Consider the following 22,764-nt stretch of genomic DNA (forward strand, 5'->3'; position numbering starts at 1 on the left):
CAAAGACCAACATCAAGTATCATTAATGACTCTCTGTCCATTACTTTGATGAAAAAGAACTTCAATGAGAAACTACCTATTTTTATGCTCTTCTCTGTCATTGATTGTACCTCGCAGCAGTACAGGCCTGAGCAAGTGTGCCAGAGAGCATGCCCACACTGGCTGGTTGGCAGAGCCCGCTCCTCTGACTCCGTTCCCTTGAGGAATGGTGGAAATGTCGGAGGCAGGTTCTGGAATGCCAGAGGTGATCAATACTTGAGGATGTGAGGAAGAAAATCTAATAGTTTGTTTCTTTTTACTTTAAACGCCAATCTATTTGGGAGGAAGCTATGGCTACTAAAATGAACAACGTTATTCTAGATACCAGGGTTGGTGCATTTCTCACGGCCAAGTGAACCAGGCCGGATTCATTGGCAGTACAGACATAAGGCTCCGAGAATGGGTACTTACCATCTCCATCCTCGCCGTAGGCCAGGAAAGGGGGGATGGTGATGAGGCGTTTCTCTCCCACACACATCCCCAGCAGCCCTTTATCCATCCCAGGGATCAGCCAACCAATCCCCACATAAGTGTCGTATGTCTTCATGCGATTATGACTGAAAACCAATGAGAGAGGAGGTTAAATCCGAAGTGTGCTTCTGTTACTGAGGCCGTATTAGCCTAAGCTCAGCTACAGAGCAAGCCATTCCATCCCTGGAGATCCAAATGTAGCACTGAGTCCGGGGCAATCACACCAGCTGGAAATTCAAAGGGGTCATAACAAGAAGCCGAGTCATTCCAGCCAGACTAGTCAACTCTGAGGACCCTGCCAAGCAGAAGCCTTAACAAGCAGATCACTGGATCTTTGCTCTCAGACAGCAGCCCAAGGCCTCAGGTTTAGGAAAGGCTGTAGTGAAGCCATAGTCAGTCACAGGAACTGGCTGTTCTTTACCCTGACATTAGGTGAGAACCAAGTCTGAGCGATCTTATTCCCCAGCCAGCATCTTGCCTGCGCACACAATGAGCTTCCCCTTTGCCCCCAAAAGGCGTGAATCCGAATCCAGAAAGTACATAGGTTTTTTTTTTTTTTTTTTTTTTGGCCACACCCAGTAACGCTCAGGGGTTACTCCTGGCTATGCGCTCAGAAGTTGCTCCTGGCTTGGGGGACCATATGGGACACCGGGGGATCGAACCGCAGTCCGTCCAAGGCTAGCGCAGGCAAGGCAGGCGCACCTTACCTTTAGCGCCACCGCCCGGCCCCCAGTACATAGGTTTTGAAGCTGCAGGCCCTTGTTGCATCCTGCCTGAGAAGCCGCCACAGGACACCCCCCACAACTGGCAAAGCCAGGGAGGCCCTAGTGGTCTCAGACCCCACCAGGACCCAATCCTGGTGGGGGATCCTTTGGCCTTTGCAAAGAACCACCCAGCCCACTTAGCACTTTTCAGCAGGAAGGGTCCGAGTCCTCAGAATACTACCTGAGAAAACTCCTCACAGAAACACCAAAAAATGCACAAGCTTATTTTTGTTTGTTTGTATTTGATTTGTTTGTTTTGTTCTGGGCCACACTGGGCAGTGCTCAGAATGTAGTAATGAGTCTGCACACAGAAATTACTCATGGCTGGGGCTGGAGAAATAGCACAGCAGTAGGGCATGTGCCTTGCAAGCAGCCAATTCAGGACAGACAGTGGTTCAAATCCCGGCATCCCATATGGTCTCCTGTGCCTGCCAGGAGTGATTTCTGAGTGCAGAGTGAGGAGTAACCTGAGTGTTCCGGGTGTGATGCAAAAACCTAAAAAAAAAAAAGAAATTACTCATGGTGAATTAGGGGACCCACGTGGAGTGCACAGGATGCAAATGCCCTCATTGGTGCACTACAAGCCTATTTGAAGATAGGGCCCACCTGTTGGTAATAAGGTCTCAAAATACTATGCATAGAGATGAACAGTGCTCTTCGATTCTAGCCTGAGAAGGGATGATTGTTTGACTCCGGTGCGTGAAACAGTGAGCCAAAGCCTCAGTGAAGAGCAGGACCTGATGAAGACAAACAGTGCCCTTTCCTGGTTCCCCACTCACCACCCTCTACCCCTGGGCCTGAGAAGCAGCAGCAGAGAGAGGGGGCCTCCCTGCTTCCTCCCTGAATTCTGACCTGGAGTCGAAGAGTGTCCCGTCCAAGAAGGTTCCGTTGTAGTGATACCGCACAAAATCCGACACCTGGATGGTCCGAGGGCAGCTGGGAGGCTTGAAGTATGTGTGAATCTGAACTTGGTCCTCAGTGTTCCAAATATCGATCAGGAGTACATCAAAATGTAGCACCGAGTCCGGGGGGATCACACCATCTGGAAATTCAAAGGGGTCCCATCAAGAGCCAAGTCATTCCAGCCAGACAAGTCAACCCTGGGACCCTGCCAAGCAGAGGCCTTAACAAACTGATCACTGTCGTCACATTTCAAAAGGAAAGTCTGAGAGAAAATAAATGCATTTCCCGTTTTTCTGGGCTACAATAGTTAACAAACCCATGTTCACTGCACCTTCTTTTATATGAGAAGAACTAAATTGAAGATGAAATCCGATCTGTCTTTTCTCTGTCTCTGTCTCTCTTTTGTTTTGTTTTTTTTTTGGGGGGGGGGGCCACACCTGGTGATGCTCAGGGGTTATGCCTGGCTCTGTGCTCAGAAATCGCTCCTGACAGGCTCGGGGACCATATGGGCTGTTGGGGATCGAACCAGGTCCATCCTGGATCTGGCGCATGCAAGGCAAACGCCCTACGTCTACCACTATGCTATAGCTCCGGCTCCTTGTCTAGCTCTCTCTTTTGCTTTTTCTCTCTCTCTCACTTTCTCTTTCTTCCCCTCCCACTCACTCTCAACTGTTTCTCATTTTTTCCCACTTAAAGGCTCACAAAATTCTCTGTCTAACTGAACCGTCTGGAAACGATCTGGTTGCTCTGCAGGTGGGTCACTTACCAACACCTTCACTTCCATAGGCGAGCTTGGGAGGGATTGTCACAAACCGCCTCTCGTTCACACACATCCCGACCAGAGCTTGGTCCATCCCAGCGATCAGCTGTCCTTTCCCCACAAACACATTGAAAGTGGAGTCTCTGTCATAGCTGAAGATGCAAAAATGGGGAGGGGGGGAAGAGAGCATAAATCATCCTTTCCTGAGTGAAATCAAGTGAGAAAACACATCCAGGGTAGTAGGTAGTAGGTAGTTCAAAGTAGGTAGTGCAAAGACAAAGGCAGCTGCAGAGCAGCTACTAACACAGGAGACGTCTTTACAGGCCGGGAGGGTCAGCACTACATATGAACGGTTTGGGAGCCACACCCGGTGATGCTCAGGGTTCACTCCTGGCTATGCGCTCAGAAATCGCTCCTGGCAGGCTCGGGGGACCATATGGGATGCCGGGGGATGGAACTGCGGTTCGTCCTAGGTTAGCGTGTGCAAGGCAAACACCCTCCCGCTTGTGCCACTACTCTGCCCTTGCACGTTGAGTCTTGATAATGATATCAGTCACGCTGATAAGCTATGTGACAGGTTAAACTCAGGTATAATTCGGTAAAAAGAAATATGTTCTGTTTTTTTACAAATTCTTCCACTGAAATAAATTTAATTTCATTTATTCCCAATTTTTTTTTAACTAAAAGAAAATCACAATAATATCAAATGTAAAGATAAAGAAAGAAAAGAAAATTATAGATACACAGATTAAGTGCAGTTTTTTCTGTTCTCTTTAATGGAAATTGAACTCAGGGCCTTTGCACATGAAGCATGCACTGGACCACTGACCTACATCCTGGCCCATCACAAAATTACAATTTGTGTAATTTGTGTAATTACAATTTGTGTAATTTTTGCAATTACTTAGAATGCTGTATACATGAAATGCTACAATTGATAGTAATGTGAATCACAATGCCGCAAGTAATAAAAACATTAAGTTTGGACTGGAGAGGCAGCATAGTGCTTTGCCTCGCACACAGCTAACCAGTATATTCTGTTAGCATCCCATATGCCCCCCATCTCCCAACCCCCGACCCCCCCCAATCAGGAGTGATTCTTTAGTGCAGAGTCAGGAAGAAACTCTTGAGCACACAGGTGTGCCCAGCCCAATTTTCTTAATTAAAGAGGAAGCTTGGTTTAGCACAGGAAGTATTTAACCTCTAAACTTCAGTCTCTTCTACAGCAAAATTGGGGTCATAATTTGTGGCCCTCCCCCTACTTCCTGTTTCTCTCACTTGGATAGTCAGATCCACCCACACCTGGGAGGGGTCTGAGGTTTGGAATAAAGATGTTGCTGGAGAAAAAAGGCCAGAGAAAAAAGGAGCAAGGAACCTTGGAGAGCAACAGGAAGGGAGACAGAGAGAGCTCCTGAGAGAAAGAGATGAGTTAGGCAGACATGGCACAAAGTTTGCACATGGCGGTGTGAGCCACGGAATAAATCAAGCTAACTTGATGAAACTCTGATGGCTTGTGATTCTTTCTATGCCATTATCCTTCTCCTTCAGACCCTGCAGTGCCGAAAAAGGCCTCACCACAACCTAGGACACTATATTTTATATTGATACAACGATAATTGCCATTCCAATACCTGTAGAACAACAATATTCTACAGAGAGGAGTCTGAGTGATAATATAACTGGAAGGGCATTTGCACTGCAGCTGCCTACAATCCTCCAACACACCATATGACCACCACCACCACCCCCCCCCAGCACGACCAGCAATGATCCCCGAGTATAGAGCCAGGAGTAAGCTCTAAGTACAACCAGGTTTGGCCCAACATGCAACCATCCTCCCAAAAAACAATCCAAGACATGCACTTCATCAGGCTGGAGTGATAGCACAAAGGTAAGGTGTTTGCCTTCACACGGTCAACACAGGATGGACCCCAGTTCAAATCCCAGCATCCTATATGGTCCCCCGAGCCTGCCAGGAGTGATTCCTGAGCGTCACTGGGTGTGACCCAAAAACAAAAACAAAAAGAGAAGACCTGGATTTCATCTACAAAAACTATAAACTGGCAGAGACACACCTATAAGTTTCGGGGCTTAGTGTCTAAGAAAGAAACACAGAAAGAGTCGAAAAGTTCAATGACACTGGCTGCATGAACGATAAGGGCATATCATAAACTGCTTGATGGCTCATTACAAAGACTGGTTCCAGGGCCAGGGTGCAGGGTGCAGGGGTGAAAGCCCTGGCCTTGCCTCTGGCTGACACTGGTAAGACACACACAAACTCTCCAGTATTGCCAGTTACGATCCATGAGCACAGAGCCAGGAGTAAGCTCTGAGAATGCCGGGTGTAAGCCAATATCCCAAAAGTAAATGAACAGAAAGCAAAAACAGGCTTCTACTCACAAAAAGGAAATCTGCAAAGTAGATTACAGAGCCATGGAATAAAACAATTAATTTCACTTTATTTATATAAACATGAATGGTTTGAAAACTCCAAAAGTGGGTCTGGAGCAAAAGCACAGCGATAGAGCATTTAACTTACATGTTTTTTTTTTTTTTTTTTTTGGTTTTTGGGCCACACCCGGTAACGCTCAGGGGTTACTCCTGGCTATGCGCTCAGAAGTCGCTCCTGGCTTGGGGGACCATATGGGACGCCGGGGGATCGAACCGCGGTCCGTCTCCTAGGCTAGCGCAGGTAAGGCAGGCACCTTACCTCCAGCGCCACCGCCCGGCCCCTTAACTTACATGTTGCCAACACAGGACAGAATCCAGTTTGATTGCTGGCATCCCAAATGGTCCCCCAAACCTGCCAGGAGCTACTTGTGAGTGCAGAGCCAGGAGTAACCCCTGAGCGTGGCCTGTGTGATCCAAAAACCAAAAAAAAAAAAAACCCCAAAAAACAAAAACAAAAGAAAGAAAGAAAGAAAGAAAGAAAGAAAGAAAGAAAGAAAGAAAGAAAGAAAGAAAGAAAGAAAGAAAGAAAGAAAGAGAAAACACCGTAAATTGATCCCTGAACATAGTATCGATGTGAATCTAATCTATGGGTAGGGCACTACTGGAGATACACTTTCTCCTTTATTCAGGTTTTTCAAGACAATCACGTCATTCTTCTGGAATCGGATATGGGGGCTGCTGGGATGGACCTGGCTCATATGGAGCCCTTCTCTCAGCAACCCAATGCCACTTGGTCCTCATTTTCTCAGGAAAGCAGCACTGACTGTTTTGATAACCTTACTCCCCCAACACTCAGCCTTCCCTTTTCTCCTGAAGATTCGATTTCTACGATCTACTTCATTTTTCTGTATTATTTTTGTTTGAGGGCCTCATTTGGCAGGGCTCAGGGAACCATGTGGGTTGCCTGGAAATCGAAGCCAGGTCAGCTGTGTACAAGTCAAATACCCTCCCTGTTGCACTATTATCACTCCAAGCCCCTTGAAGAGTCCTCCTTGCTCCCCAAGGTCAGTGAACAGAAAGCAGGAATGGGAGGTGAGGCCAGCACGCCAGAGGAAGAACACACATGGTTAGCTTAGCTCTAGTGTCCAAACCAGGGGGAAAAGGCACATGGTCAGCTTTAGTGTCCAACACAGTTTTCCACCTCCACCCTCTCTGGCTGGGGAGCAGCCCCCAAGCCCCCAAGCCCGGGACTCTTGAATGTCACTGAGCAGGTTCTTGCTGTGTGAGAGCCAGCCTCAAACTGCTGGGTTTCCATTAGTCACAGGCCATGATTCCAGGATTCGGAAACTCTCTGCATTACAGCTCAGCAGCAATGCATAGATTAGAAGGTACAACAGAATTATTCTAGATAGAACCTGACTTCAATTCCAATTTTTTTAAAAATTATTTAAACAATAAGTGTTACTTAGAGAGTGTTTACTCTCTCTGGCATGGTGGAAATGGGAGCTTTTCCAGATACCAATCTTCCTGCAACACTTTTAGGAAGAATGCTAATACTGATGCTGCTTGCGGGTGAAAAAAATTTTCCCTAAGCTCCCAAGTTAGCAAAGCGGGTAATGGATCCAGAATTGTCTGCACTGAGTCTGAATCTTCCTCTCCATGCGTAAAGTCTCCCCTCTGTATCCGGGCCCCAGCATTCAGCTCTTCATCTGACCACAGGGCTGAAACACTGCAAGAAACTGTGGAAGAAATTGTGGCCTTTTCTGATAAAGAGAATCCAACAAAAAGGCAGGGCTATCTTATAAACGGCTTCAAACTTTTCCATCCAGACAAATGCAAGTTTTTCTGCGACAATTTGTGTTCATCCGCCCCTTGACCAGTGTCATGTGATGGGTTCAGCTTCTGAATAAGCACTTCCATGGCTTCCCTGGTGTCGGTTCATCCACATCTTTTGCAGATGAGCCAGTCAAGGTCCAGCTCTGGGAAAAGGTGGCACCCCAACAGTCAATTCCAGGAAAGCGGGGTTATGGAGCTGTGTGCAGAGGTGTGGCGGTGGTGGAGGACAGAGGAAGAGCAGAGCAATGTTGTGCTTCTAGTAGGGACAAGTGGGTGTGCTTTAATCTCACCTGCCAGCAAGACTAGATAGATATCCAGAGCATCATTCTGGTACCTGACAGAAACTGATGTCGAAGCTCCCAAATGAATTAGGCCTACCACCCTTTCTAGAAAATACATCACTCAGTCTGCCCCAATTGCACCCCAGGTTCACCCACTCCCCGATTGTTCCAGAAACCTCTGAAAGCAGAGTCACCCATGGTGGAGACCACCAAACTTGGCGCTAGGGCCACAATCTGCAGGGACAAGAAGGCAGAGTGAGAACGAGGGGTAACTCCTCCTCTCACCCTAATAGTCTCCCTCTTCTAAGCTGCTGGGCTCCAAGCCACTGGCCAAGCCGGCCTGATGCCTGAGAGCCTCAAACCTTACGCACGAAGTAACTAAAAGGCACCGGAGCTCACACAGCACTTGCAGCACAACCTTCCCTCTCCACAGCTGCTCCTCTTGCCCACCACAGGCCCTTCCTCCTGGCTGCCATCTATCCAGTCATTGACCCTGGAAAAAATACCTGCCCTGCCTCTAGGGATCTTCAAGATGATTAGCTCAGAAACCAGTGCAGCGGGTGGAGCAAGTGCCTGGCCTGTTGCTCTTGGGGGTTCAGCTTCCCATCTCCTCCCAGCCATAGAAACCCAACGGAATGATCTCTGAGTCTTGAGCCAGGAGTCAGCCTTGCGCACTCTGTGTGTCCTTCAGGGCTGCAGGGACAGTACAGCAAGGAGGCGCCTGCCTTCCACACAACCCACCTGGGTTCGATTCTCAACACCACATAGGGTCCCCCGAACACTGCCAAGAGGCATTCCTGAGTGCAGAGTCAGGAGCAAGCCCTGGGTACTGTTGAGAGTGGCCCCCAAATCAAAATAATTCAATGAAAGCTTTAGATCAGAACCACTCTGGCCCACCTCAGCATTCCTTCCCCACTCCCTTTTCCCAAAGCCTTGGCAGCTAGTTGGAAACTTTATGGGATGACTGAACTTTTTTTTTTAATTCTGTGCATATGTGTTTATCTTCTTTGTTTCGTTTTCTTGAAACTATCCTATTCGTTATTGAAACCATGCCACTCTTGCATCCAGAATCACTGGAGGCAGGATGTGATGCTCAAGGAGACCACAGAGGGAAGAGAAAACCGCCCACTGTCATGGAGCCAGGAGAGGGACAGCAGCTTGTCCTAAAGATCAGAGTGAGAGTCAGCTTAGCCCAATGGGCACGAACATTCCTCTCCCCTCACACTGAGGGATGACCACCAAGTGCTGTCACTCATCTTTACGGCTCCCGGAGCCATTTGCGACCATCAACACACACAACACCCAAGCCCCCTGATGGTTTCCATCTTCTTTTTTTGGTTTCCTTGCTGGATATATGGGTGGGGGGCACACCTGGCGGTGCTCAGGGCTTACTCCTAGCTCTGCACTCAAGAATTACTGGTGGTTCTTGGGGGCCAACCCAGGTTGGCCACATACAAGACAAACGCCTACCCTGCTGTGCTCTAGCTGCTGTCTCTGGTGTGCATATCTTTAAATTCAGGACTTGGTGACATTGCAACCACCACAATAACCAAGCCACTAAGCCTGTCCCCTCCCCTCGCAGGGTTTCCATCTTACTCCTCTTCCCGGGAGGACATTTGAGATCCATCTGCTAGCATCTTTTATTTTTTTATTTTTTATTGTGTTGTTGGGTTTTTTGTTTGTTTGTTTATTTGTTTTGGGGGGCCACACCCAGTGACGCTCAGGGGTTCCTCCTGGCTCTGCGCTCAGAAATTGCTCCTGGCTTGGAGGACCATATGGGACGCCGAAGAATTGAACGACGGTCTGTCCTAGGCTAGAGCAGGCAAGGCAAGGCAAGGCCTTCCCATTTGCGCCACTGCTCCTGCCCCTGCTTAGCATCTTTTAAACACAAGATAGAGCATTAATCCTTGTATTCTCATGGTCTCGGAGAGCTAATGTGTGGCTCTGGGACACTAAAGTGACCGGCACACTTGGAAAACTCCAAACCCCAAAAGCCAGCCCACTGGGCTCAGGAAACACCTTCTGGGCTGCCGCGGATGTACCCAAACTTGCAGGAGGGAATGCCATCCTAGGGGCTGAGGACAGCAGTCATGCTGCAGTCCCTACCAACGGGACTGAATGTGCAGGAGATGCACAAAATGGCGCCTGGGACATGGGGGCAGTGAGATCCAGCACCCCCTGGGACTCGGCTCCTCCACTGTGCCTCACCAGTGCTGCCTAAGAAGAGAAGAGACAGGGGCTGGAGAGACAGCACATTGGTAGGGCGTTTGCTTTGTACGCAGCTGGCCCAGGACAGACCTGGGTTCGTTTCTCGGCATCTCATATGGTCCCCCGTGCCTGCCAGGAGCAATTTCTGAGCACAGAGCCAGCAGTAACCCCTGAGCTCTGCCCAGGGTGGCCCCAAAACCAAAAACAAACAAACAAATAAATACATAAAAAGGAAAGAAGAGACAAAGCCAGATTTTTTGCATTTCATATTACACACCCACAGTTTGGACTTCTCAGGCCCTTTGCTCAAGTATTTACTTGCTAAGTATAGCAGATGAGTCACCCACGCACATGTGTTGCTTGGTCGCATGTGCTGCTGCTGGAGGCATGATGCCCAAACATAGGCTGACCACATCTCCCCTCCCGCATTTTCCAACACTTCAGTGGTGGGATGTGAACGGGCTCTCTTCACTCTAAAGCAGCCCAGTTCTCTCATGAGTTTAGTATCTTACCATCTCTCTTTCCTCCCCTCCCCTTATTTCTCAATAAACTTGTTACACTGAAAAGAAAAATAAAGGGGGCCAGAGCAGTGGCGCAAGTGGTAGGGCATTTGCCTTGCACACACTGACCTAGAATGGTCAGCCAGGAGTAACCCCTGAGCATCACTGGGTGTGGCCAAAAACAAAACAAAAATCAAACAAACAAAAGAAAAAAACCCGGAGCATTTGCTGTTGCTCACGGGGTCAAGTGCTTCTCTGGGCTCCATGGAAATTCATAACTTCAAGGAAGGAAGAGAAGAGAGAAAGGCGTGATGGAGAGAGAAAGGTGACCTGACCTGTCATGGAAGATCAGCCCCTGAGTGTGAGTGTGTGGACTGGATGGTCTTTGTCATCATCAGAAAAAGGAAAAATAAGGGCCGGAGAGATAGCATGGAGGTAGGGCATTTGCCTTGCAGGCAGAAGGACGGTGGTTCGAACCCCGCATCCCACGTGGTCCCTGAGCCTGCCAGGAGCGATTTCTGAGCGTAGAGCCAGGAGGAACCCCTGAGCACCACTGGGTGTGACCCCAAAACCAAAAAAAAAGATAAATAAAAAGAAAAATAAAAACCTGCCACGGCAATAAAAATCATTATAGTTATATAGTTATATATTATATATATATATATATATTATAGTTATAATGGCTTTCAGTTTTTTGTAATTTTGTAAGTAAAGAGGTCAATCTCTATACATTATAACTCTGTAATTCAATACAATTTCTCAGTTCAATGAAAATTCAATGACCAACTTGAACGTAAGTTGCTCACCATGGTCCACCTATGGAACCGAAAAAAATTTTTATGAGTTGACCAGTCACTGGGGTCGGGGTGGGGGCACAGAGACACAGGAGAGGTTCCTCTAACCCAGGGGTCTCAAACTCAATTTGCCTGGGGGCCGCAGGAGGCAAAGTCGGGGTGAGGCAGGGCCACAAAAGGGATTTCGCTTACCGAATATTCGCAGTAAAAAATCGCAAAAAATCGCATTCAACATTTGCATACCCCGAACGGAACTGCTCAAGGTATGCGAATGTTTAATGTGAGTTTTTTCTTACTCATGCGATTTGAATTGCGATTATTCGGTAAGCGAATAATCGCGAATACTGCGATATTTGAAGGCCGGCCGCGGGCCACAAAATGTTATACGGGGGGGCCGCAAACGGCCCGCGGGTCGCGCGTTTGAGACCCCTGCTCTAACCCTTGGCTTAAGGGGCTCTGGGGATGGGGTATGTATCCGAAAGTTAGCAGTGCTAACAAGTAGCAGCTTGCTGGCTTTTCCAGAAGATTGATACCGTGTTTTCCGGCGTATAAGACGACTCTTGAAACAAAAAAAAAAAGTCAACCGAAAATCGGGGTCGTCTTATGTGCCGAGTATATCCCGAAAGACGTTTTGATATGCCACTAAACAAAAATCGTCTGGATATTGCCATCAAACGAATTTTCAAGTCGATCCTGCACCAATCACTGCCAGGCTGCTCAGACCGCCTCTCTGACTCAGCCAATCCAAGCAGGCTTTGATGCATGCAAATGAGACCATGTTCTGGACCGAATCTACACTGTCAAAAGCTGCTCAGATTGGCCAGAGTCAGAGAGGAAGTCTATGACAGTATGACCTTTGAACCTTTGCTTGTTGTGATCGGCTCACTGTGGTCCATACAGTCGCAGCACAGGAACGTTCTGTCTGATACAGCGAATAGAGGCCTAGACCTGTGTTTTAACTGCAAAATGAGGGGGTCGTCTTATGGCAGTTTTCAAAGCTCTGCCGGGCTGGAGGTGGAGGGATAGTGCAGAGGGGAGGGCTTGGCTTTGCAAGCAGCTATTCCAGCGCGGATCCCCAGCACCACTGCTGAAGTGTGAAAGTCCACACCGTTGCACCCTCAGGCCATCAGATGTTTCAAATCCTGGTTTCACTGAGAAGCGGAATATGCGTGTGCGTGCGTGTGTGTGTCCATTTTATTTTCTACTACATCCTGCCAGTGGATACGCAATGAATATAATTAACAAGCAAAAGGACTGTCAAACAAAGCTGAGTTGGGTCAAGGTGTCGGATCTTTCTGGAGCAATGATTCACAATGTGTGGTCGCTGGACCAGCTGGATCTACCTCCAAGGCACCTTCAGTAATGCATGCTGCTGACCGGCTGGCACAGGGACAACTCATACTGGTACAATACGTAGAACAAGTTCACAGATGGTACTATTACTATTAGCATAATACTATATATGTAGACATTTTATACTTAGTATAAAATATATTTCTATATAAATAGATATAAATATTATATTCATCATATGTTATAAACAAATATTATTATAAGTATTTATATATGAATATAAAGTATAAATATAGTATAGTACCGTTACTGACAGTAACATGGCATCGACAGTCCTATAGGACCACAGAACCATTACTATGACTGCTGCTGGAGCATCCCGTACATCAGGGCAGCTGTAGCAGAATAATGCTACTGAGTACCAGCATTCTGGCCTGCAGGTGGAGAACCAAGCAAGCAAGAGAACAGAGATACAGCAGTCATGAGGAAGAAATTCGCACCAAAGCTCGTCATCTCTCTGCTGAGAAAGCTCTGGAACCAGAAAACCAGGAGACCGGCCGGCAAATTCCAGGGCCGCAGAGGGAGAGAGGCACCCCAGAAAGCAACTGTCGGTTGAGACCTGGGCGACAGGTTCAGGAGCACTGAGCAAATGAGTGAGGAGATCTGAAGTCTGGCCAAAGGCTGAAGGGCAAATGCCTGGACGCTGAAACACCCAGGACCACACAGGCCCAAGTGAAGCAGGCCAGAGGCCATGACCAGAGCAGAATCTCCGCAGCCAATCCCAGAGCCCTGACACAGACTCCCACTCTGGCCTCTGTCTCTGCTCAAACAGCAGTCATGCTCCCCATAGGTCTAAATTCCCAAAGGAAGAAAGACCAACACGGCAGCTCTCACCAGGCCCCTAGTCACTGGCACATAAATGCACACCCCCAACACCCCAACACTCATGAATACGCGTGCCCACACTCAAAGCCATGTGCATGCCCATACGCACACTCACACAACACACACACACGCGCTCTTTCTCTCTTGCGCTCCATTCCTACTGGGCAGCCGTAGGGACCTCTGGAAAGTGTCGTCTGACCCCATGCTCGACGTTTCATGTGCCTAGGGACTTCACCTTTGTCCTCACACAGACGCTGGAGCCGGGAAGACCTGAGGAGCGACAAGAGCTCAGGAAAACGGCACCATGGGACGGTGGGAGACGATCAAAGCCTTGGTGGCGGGCCTGGAGGGCAGGTGACAACCAGTCCTGGGCGCTGGATTGCACAGTGAGCCCTGGAGATGTTCGCTGTCCTCCCTCAGCCATACTCGTGCTTTCCCCAGCCTTGACCACCTCAATCCCTGCCTGGCGAAATTTCAAACCACCAAATCCAATCAGGGTAGCGATTTAGGACTCCATCCCATTCACCAGCAGTAGGGCCCTGCACAGCCCTCTATCACAGGACTTCCAGGAATCTCTAGTGCCCCCAGCTCCGTCAGCATACACATGGTGGGCTGTGGGTGTAGGTGCTGCCGCCAGATGCCCTAGATCGAAGCACCCCTCACGACAAAGATCCAGGGCAAAGGACTTGAGCTACATGCACCTCTGTGTCTGCACAATCAAGCAGCATCCTCTTTGAGTTGAGATTTGGGGGGGGGGGGTGCTCAGGGGTCACTCCTGGCTCTGCGCTCAGAAATCACTCCTCGAAGGCTCGGGGACCCTATGGGACGCCAGGGATGGAAGCAGATCCATCGTAGGCCGGCGGCTTGCCAGGCAAACGCCCTATCGCTCTGCATCTATCTGTCCAGTGCCCGAGTGGAGAAGTGGAGTGGACTCGCGTGAGATGAAAGGAGGGTGCCCGCAGGTCAGGCGCGGTAGGGTCCGGGAGGAAAGGGCGCGACATGTGTCAGACGCCTGGGGGCGCCTGGCGGGGCCAAGCTGGCCGGCTGGAGGGAAGCGGGCTCCGAGGCCGCCCGGGACCCCCTGGCAGCGCAGCGAGCGTCGCCCGGGGCGTGTACACACAGACACACACAGACACACACACACAGACACACACACACAGACACACACACACAGACACACACACACAGACACACACACACACACACACACATCCTCTGCCTCTCCCTCTCCCTCTCTCCCTTTCTCTCTCTCTCCCTTTCTCCCTCTCCCTCTCCCTCTCCCTCTCCCTCTCCCTCGGGCTGGCGCGCTCGGAGCCCAGGGGCGCCTGGAGGCGGCGGAGAGGGCGCGCGAGGAGCGGAGCCGCGGGAGGAGGAGGCGGAGGCGGAGGAGGAGGATCAGAAAGAGAGCAGAGCAGAAGGAAGAGGCCCGGGAGCGGGGCTGGCTAGGCGGCGCCCCGAGGAGCGCGGGCTCGCGGAGGAGCGAGGCGCCCCGGGGGAGCGGAGACGGGGCCGAGGGGCGCAGGAGCCGCCGCCGCCCACGGTGGTCGCGCGGGGAGGGGAGGGGACGGGCGGGCGGCGGCGGCGGTACCTGGAGTCGAACTTGCGGCCGTCGGGGAAGGCGCCCACGTAGTGGTAGCGCACGAAGTCGCCGGCGCGCACGGCCCGCGGACACGCGTCCGGCACGGAGCGCCGCTCCACCCGCAGCTCGGGGTCCAGCGCCAGCCCCGCCGCCAACGCCAGCCCGCCCGCCCACAGCGGCAGCAGCGCGGCCCGGGGCGCCATCGCCCGCGCGAGGACGCCCTGCCAGCGTGGAGGGGCCGCGGCCGCGTCCGGGGAGGGGCCGGCAGCAGGGGGCGGCGGGCCGGGAGCCGGGAGCGCGCGGGCCGGGAGCGGGCGGAGCCCCAGCTGCCCGCGGGGCGGAGGGCGGGAGCCGGGGCAGACGGGCCGAGCCGAGTCCGAGGCGGCGCGCGGGCCCCGCGGCTGCTCAAGGCTCTGCCTTGACCCCGGAGGGTCTCTCGACGCGACGGCAACGCGGCCCAGAAAGCAGACACAAGGACACTGATCACTGATCAATCTGACCAGGCCATTCCATCCCAAGAGCTTAAAAAAACGAAAGTCCCAAATTGAAATGGGAAATAAGACATTTTAGAAAATGCCTGCCAAACTATAGCAAACGTGTAAGCATAAAAATACTCTTTTTCTCTTACGTTTTTTGATTTTCATTTGGTGTGTATTAAAAGAACTAGTCTTACACGGCGAATATAGTCCAACCCCTATATTTTAACAGGAAAAGTAGGGCTTTGTCTTATACACCCAGTCATCTGATTTGCCGGAAAATACGATATAGATATATATCCTATGATATATCATATATCATATGATATAGATATATAGATATAGATGATATATTATTTGCACGACTACCAAGTGACCTTGCTGGGAGCCAGCTTAGCTTATAGGGCACGAGCGAGCTTTGTATTCAGGAACCTGGGCTGGATTCCAGCACTTGCCATCTTCTGCCCCAAGCACTCCCTGAAGAATTATTGCCAGGGATATTTTTCACAGGTTCAGTGACTGGCCTTGGATATGTGAGGCCTTGGATTGAATCCTCGAGGCTCCCAAACAAAGCAAATAAAAGCAAAAAAAAAAACAACACCGAAACACAAAGTAGCTGCATAGCTTTGCTTTCCCAATGGCAGGATCTGAGGGTTTCGATTTTTCTAGTCTCACCAATACCCATTAGTATTAGTATTGGTGTCTTTATTGGGAGGCAGGAGGCACACCATGCTGGCTGTTGCTGGCAGGGACCACATGTGGTATCTCGGTTCACACCTGGGTTCAGAGTGAAACATGACCAGTGCCTTAATCCTGATGCCACCCCTCCAATTGCTATTTTGGGGGGGGCACACCTGGCGACGCTCAGGGATTATCCTGCCTCTTCACTCAGAAATCACTCTTGGCACACTCGGGGGACCATATGGGATGGCAGGAATTGAACCCTGGTCAGCTGTGTGCCAGGCAAATGCCCTACTGCTGTGCTATCTCCTTGGCCCCATTTTTTGGGGGGAACCACACCTGGTGACGCTCAGGGATTACTCCTGGCTACGGGCTCAGAAATCACATATGATTTGTAGGACCACGTGGGATGCCAGGGGATCAAACCGCAGTCCATCCTAGGCTTGTGCCACTGCTCGGCTCAGACCTCCCCCATTGTTTTTAAGACCATAATAATTTACAACACTGAACGGGTTTGAGGTATATAATTTTGATGCCAGGGGAGGTCCCCAGGTGATGTCCTTGCCTGGACTTCCGGATCTCATTCAGATCTGTTGCCTTTCCTCACACAAAAAATTTCAGGGGGAGACAAGTAGTGAAGTAAAAACAGGTTTTATTGGAAGGTATTGAAGAAGGGGAAGGAGAGGATAAGAAAGAGAGTAACAAGCACAAGAGAGAACATAGGCTTCTCCAAAGGCTGAGAGAGCCCCTGTACACAGCCCAGAATGGAAGTTACAAAGTAGTAAAGTCCACATCTCAGGAGGTGAGAATAGGCAACATGTACATGTGGGACCATGTTTATGCATGCATATGTTTATGCATATGTGTGCATCTCCTTTGTCCCAAGTTGGCTTATATAGGTTTTCCCCCAACCTGCCCCAGGTGGGGCTTTCTACCTAGGAAGAGTTCAGTTGTCAGAGGGAATCAGCTGACCTTCCTTTCCTGGCCTTTGTTCCTGCCAGAGTTTCTCTTATCAGGCCTTAGTTCCCGTATTCATGAAGGTGTCCTGGTAATATTAGAGCAAGGGACAAGAGTAACTTCTTGAAATTTATTTCTTGGTTTTATTATGTACCACGAGCTTAAATCGTCCCAAGATCTCATGACCATGGATGGGGTGGGGTGGGTGGTTCCCTTTCCTATGTGTCTGCTTCAATTTCTCCCCTTACCAAATATCTAATTCTCTCTGTGCCACCTCTAAAATTATCAGCACCCCACCACCAAATTGAGTTCTTCCTGTTCACTCCACCCCCTTTCACTCTTAACCTAGCATTGGATTAATGGTGTAATGGTGTAATGACTTGACACAAGAGCAGCCATCTTGTTTCCAGACCACCATTTTGCTTTCTGTTTTTTTTTTTTTTTTTTTTGGTTTTTGGGCCACACCCGGTAAACGCTCAGGGGTTACTCCTGGCTATGTGCTCAGAAGTTGCTCCTGGCTTGGGGGACCATATGGGACACTGGGGGATCGAACCGCGGTCCGTCCAAGGCTAGCGCAGGCAAGGCAGGCACCTTACTTTTAGCGCCACCGCCCGGCCCCTTGCTTTCTGTTTTCTTAAAACAAAACCCCCAGAGATGACTCTTTCAGATGTCTTGTGATTTTGACTAGTGATGGAGCCTTCCCAGGGAAGTTATCAATTGAAACTTAACACCTGGGGAAAACTCTCACCAAGAACAGTGACAGACACTTCCTTCAAGCTACAGGCCCTGAAAATAGTCCTTCTTGATTAAGACTAAAGACAAGGCTTTTTTTTTTTTGAATTTGTATTTTGATCATATTGGCTTACATATCTTTCACAGTAGTATTTTAGGTACATATTAACATTGAATCAGGGGAATACCCATCACCAAATTTGTCCTCCCCCCATCCCCGTTCCCTATCTGCAACCCATATACCCCACCATCATCCCCCAGGCGGCTAGAATAGGTAGACCCCTCTTTGTCTAGCTTACTATTAGTGATCATATGTCTGGTTGGACCTCGTACCCTCCTTTGTTTCCCCCTCTATTTAAGAGGCGGAGCTAATAAATCGAGTTATGTGGTTTTGTTTGAAGGAAAGAAAAGCAATAGAATGGGGTACAAAATAAGAAAAAATAAAAAATAAATTAAAAAAAGTCAAATACTTTGAAAATGGGCGGAGACCTTCTAGAGGCTTTCAACCTCAGTTTGAGAGAGGACATGAAAAAGGTAATTAAAACACCACAACAGGGGCCAGCGAGGTGGTGCTAGAGGGAAGGTACTTGCAAGTACTAGCCAAGGAAGGACTGTGGTTCGATCCCCCGGCATCCCATATGGTCCCTCCAAGCCAGGGGCAATTTCTGAGCGCTTAGGCAGGAGTAACCCCTGAGCATCAAACGGGTGTGGCCCGAAAAATAAAACAACCACATCACAACAATACAAAAATAAATATCAAATTAAATATCCAGTGAGCACTACAGCAATAAAGACAAGCACCACACAATAGTCTTGGTTCTGAAATCAAATCATGCCGGAGTGCAAAAAGAAAGAGAAAGATAAGATAAAATAAAATAAAATGAAATAAAATAAAATTGGAGATATCAACTTCAATATCTACACCAAAATAAAGACGTCAAAAAATCAATCAGTCAACAAATAAATGTGTGGAAAGATGATTATTTTGTGTTTTTTTTTCTTTTCCCCCCTACATAGGCACATTAAGTATTGGGGATATTACAGAGGGAATTCCCTTGGCGTAGGAGTTACAGAAGACACGGCTTTTTGATTACGAACTGCTAAAAGACATTTCCCACTATTGTGACATGGTGACCTACTTAACTGGTTATGAACCCTATGAGGATATCATCCCTCCCTCTTTACAAGTCTTGGGAAAAAATTATGATCAATTTGGGTCTGGGATCTGCACAGTTGACAGCTGATAAAACTTCTCAAAATTCTTTTCCTTTCCTTTCCTTTCCTTCCCTTCCCTTCCCTTCCCTTCCCTTCCCTTCCCTTCCCTTCCCTTCCCTTCCCTTCCTTTCCTTTCCTTTCCCCTTTCCTTTCCTTTCCCCTTTCCCTTCCCTTCTCATTTTCCCTCCTCCTACCCTTCTCCTTTTTTCCTTCCCCCTCCCCCTTCTCCCCCTTCTCCTTTTCTCTTCCCCCTCCCCTTCTCCCTTTTCCCTTCCCCCTTTTCCTTTTTCCCTTCCCTCCCCTTCTCCTTTTTCCCTTCCCCCTTCCCTTCTCCTTTTCCCTTCCCCCTACCCCTTCTTCTTTTCCCTTTCCCCTCCCCTTCTCCTTTTTCCCTTCCCCCTTCCCTTCTCCTTTTCCCCTTCCCCTTCCCTTCTCCTTTTCCCTTCCCCCTCCCCTTCTCTCTTTTCCCTCCCCCTCCCTCTCTTCCCCCCTCCCCTTCCCTCTTTTCCCTCCCCTTCTCCTTTTTCCCTCCCCCCCTTTCCCCCTTTCCCCTTTTTCCCTTACCCCCTCCCCTTCCCCTTTTTCCCTCACCCCTCCCCTTACCCTTTTACCCTCACCCTTCCCCCTTTCCCCCCTTCCCCTTTTTCCCTTACCCCGTCCCCCTTCCCCTTTTTCCCTCACCCCTCCCCTTCCCCTTTTACCCTCACCCCTCCCCCTTCCCCTTTTACGCTCCCCCTCCCCTCCTCCTTTTTCCCTCCCCTCCCCCTTTCTCTCCTCCTTCCCCCTTTTTCCTCCCCTCCCCTTCCCCTTTTCCCTTCTCCCTTCCCCTTTTTCCCTCCCCCTCCCCACTTCCCCTTTTCCCTCCCCTCCCCCTCCCCCTCTCTCTCCCTCCCCCTTTCTCCCCTCCCCTCCCCTCCCCTTCCCTTCCCTTCCCTGCCACACTTGAGGCTTAGGGGTTACTTCTGGCTCTATGGTCAGAAAATACTCCCGGCAGGCTCTGGGGACAATATGGGATACCAGGAATTGAGCCTGGGTTGGCTATGTAAGGCAATTTCCTCACTGTCCTATCACTCCAGCCTCACTTCCAGAATTCTTCAACTTGGAGGCCGGAGAGGTAGTACAGTGTTGTATTAATTAAATTAATAAGAGTCCTTGATGACGGTGGATGGATGGGGCCTTTCTCGACCCAGCGCAGTTAGACCTACAGCAGTTAGATTTCAGGAGACATGAAGCTTCATAATAAGGCCCTAAGCACCATGTGCGGCTTTTCTAAGCTAAGCAGTCTCTCTGCACCCAGCCTGTCTCAAATCTCTCCATGCTGCCTCTTCTTCCTGCTGCTTCTCTTCCGACTCTCCCTCCCACCTCCCCCAAGCAATCCCTTAAATTACCAACCAGACCCCTCCCAAACTATGGGAGGGTCTCCCTCTCCAGGTGAGAGAGCCAGGAAGTTGGGGGAAGGGTAGCAGTACAGCAGGTACAGAGTGACAGTGTGTTTGGGATGTGTGTGTGTGTGTGTGTGTGTGTGTGTGTGTGTGTGTGTGTTGCTGTGCAGTTGGAGTATCCAAGCAAAACCACACACACACAATGCCTGGTGTCCCTCACTGAAAGTGGAGTCTGAAAGATCACACTTGAGACACAGGCATTCTTCCTAACAAACTAAAGCTAGACTTATAGATTTCTTTCCCTAAATCAGGCGTTCAAATTCTGTTGTTTTAGTCTGTAACTATAAGATTTTAGAGGGTTTTTTCCCCCCCACTTTATCCCTCCTTTAAAGCAAGGAAAAAGGAAAAGGGGTCGGGCATTTGCCTTGCATGCCTTGCCTTACATGCAGCTGACTTTTTCAATACTTGGCATCCCTGAGCCAAACAGGAGTAATTTTTGAGCACAGAGCCTGGCTGAATGCCACCAGTTGTGCCCCCATCCCCAATTCTTCAACTTTCCTAGGACTCTGACTGAGTCTCTCTGAGTGAACACATGACAACGGAACTTCATGCTTTGGCTTCCTGGCTCCTGCGTGGGATTGTCAACGCTGCTGCCAGCAAAAGGAGCCTCTGTGTGGGAACCCTCAGAATTTCACTGAGTCTCCACGTTAGACTGGTGGTAACAACGTTCTTTTGTCAGAATCAAAGGTTTGTGTTATCCTTTTTTGTTTTGTTTTGTTTTGTTTTTTGGGTCACTCCCGGCAGCGCTCAGGGGTTTCTCTTGGCTCCAGGCTCAGAAATCGCCCCTGGCAGACACAGGGAACTATATGGGATGCTGGGATTTGAACCATAGTCCTTCTGCATGCAAGGCAAACACCTTACCTCCATGCTATCTCTCCGACCCCTTTTTATCCTTTTTATAAAATATTTATTTATTTTTGTGTTATCTTTTGAGGTTTGTCATTTACTTTGTTTCCTTACATTCCACAAATGAATGACATTGAAGCAGGCAGGCAGGATCCCAATTCTTGAGATACAATAAAACCAAGATGGGATTAGAGAAGTTATTCTCTCATCATTGATAAGTGCTAGAGTTATCTTCTCATTGATAAGAATCTCACCTGGCGCCACAGCAGGCCCAGGGAAGACAGGATCCCTTGGCAGGAGAAGCTCCAATAGGAATAAAGTCCAGGAAAGGTGATAAGGTCAGGAATTCCACACGCGCCCGTCTAATGACTCTAAGGGTAGAGACCATGCAAAAGCAAGGGGTTTTATTATAAAAACATGCAGGGGCTCTCCCAGAGGATGAGAGCCTCGAACCAGATTTAACAAGCCTTTCTATAGCTTCCAGTAGGGTGGTCCATTTCGGGGAGTAGTGACACTTGACATCTGCTCAGTGACATTTCTGCAAGATTTAGATAATCACAAGTCATAAGGTTTGCAACCGTTAAAATGTTAAGGGCAAGTTCTTGGGATTTAGGAAGGGGTGGGGTTCTCGTGAAGCTCGACATTTTATTTCTTTTACCTTTCACAGGAAAGGAAGATCAGAGAAGACCATTAATTTCCCCTGCAAGCCACCCTGACAACAGGCCTCTCACCTGGGTGGGAAGCCCCAAGTGGAGGCAGGCTGGAAAAATCTGTAAAAGTCAACTTGGAACAAAGAAGGGATGCACATGTGTTGTTGCCTGGGTATTTTGTGCTCTGGCACATGTCACATATAACTCTCCTCCTGAGATGTGGAATTTCCTACTTTCCTAATTTCATTCTGGCTATGGACCATGGCTCTCTCTGTCTTTGGAGAAGCCTGAGCTCTCTCTTGGGATCATTATTCCTCTCTCTCTCTCTCCCCCCCCTCTGTCTCCCTCTCTCTCTCCCCCCCTCTCTCTCCCTCCCTCTCTTCTCTCCCTCTCTCCCTCCCTCCCTCTCTCTCTCTCCCTCCCCCCCTCTCCATTCTCTCCCTCACTTTCCTTAGTACCTCCAAATAAAATCTGTTTGTACTTCACTGTTTTGACTTCCCATAAAATTCTTTTCTGTGAGGGAAGGTGAAAGACCTGGGTAAGGTCTAGGACTGACTTTGCCTTCTGTGCCAGAGCAGGATCTGACAATCCTAGGTCTCCTCAGCTGCTTGCTTCTCTGGGAAACTGCAGATTCCTTTGTTGGGACTGCTGCTTTGCTCCTCTGTATTTCACAAAAGTCTGGGGGCTTCCACCTTTATCAGTATCAGCATAGAACTACATCTATACTGAAGCTACAGGAACACAAAATCTTGTGAACTCTGTTTGTTTGTTTGTTTGTTTGTTTTACCAACTGGAGGATGGTGGAACAAGGTTATCTTTATTAATTTAATTTATTTATTTATGATGAATTTGTTATTATTTATTTTATATTTTATGTTTATTATTCTATTTATTTTGCTTATTTTCTTTCTTATATTTATTTATTAATTTCACCTATCATTTACTTATTTCCTTTTTGTTATTATTTATTTTATTTTAATTAATTTTGTTTTATTATTATTAGTTTTGGGGGTGTCCCACCCGGCAGCACTCAGGGGTTTCTCCTGTCTCTATGCTCAGAA

At 48.9% G+C, this 22,764-nt stretch overlaps 1 protein-coding gene across 1 annotated transcript in view; it reads right to left on the reverse strand.

The window, feature by feature from the left end:
- Window positions 1-22,764, reverse strand: part of FKBP9 (FKBP prolyl isomerase 9) — an 88,311-nt gene that overhangs the window by 33,059 nt on the left and 32,488 nt on the right. The window contains exons 2-5 of the mRNA XM_049785003.1: window positions 14,714-15,225; window positions 2,944-3,089; window positions 2,127-2,316; window positions 451-596 (exon numbers count right to left, since the gene is read on the reverse strand). Of these exons, the coding sequence (XP_049640960.1) occupies window positions 451-596; window positions 2,127-2,316; window positions 2,944-3,089; window positions 14,714-15,225 (994 nt within the window). The remainder of the gene's footprint in view (window positions 1-450; window positions 597-2,126; window positions 2,317-2,943; window positions 3,090-14,713; window positions 15,226-22,764) is intronic.

The sequence above is a fragment of the Suncus etruscus genome, chromosome 12 (assembly GCF_024139225.1).
Source record: "Suncus etruscus isolate mSunEtr1 chromosome 12, mSunEtr1.pri.cur, whole genome shotgun sequence".
Taxonomy (NCBI): Eukaryota; Metazoa; Chordata; class Mammalia; order Eulipotyphla; family Soricidae; genus Suncus; species Suncus etruscus.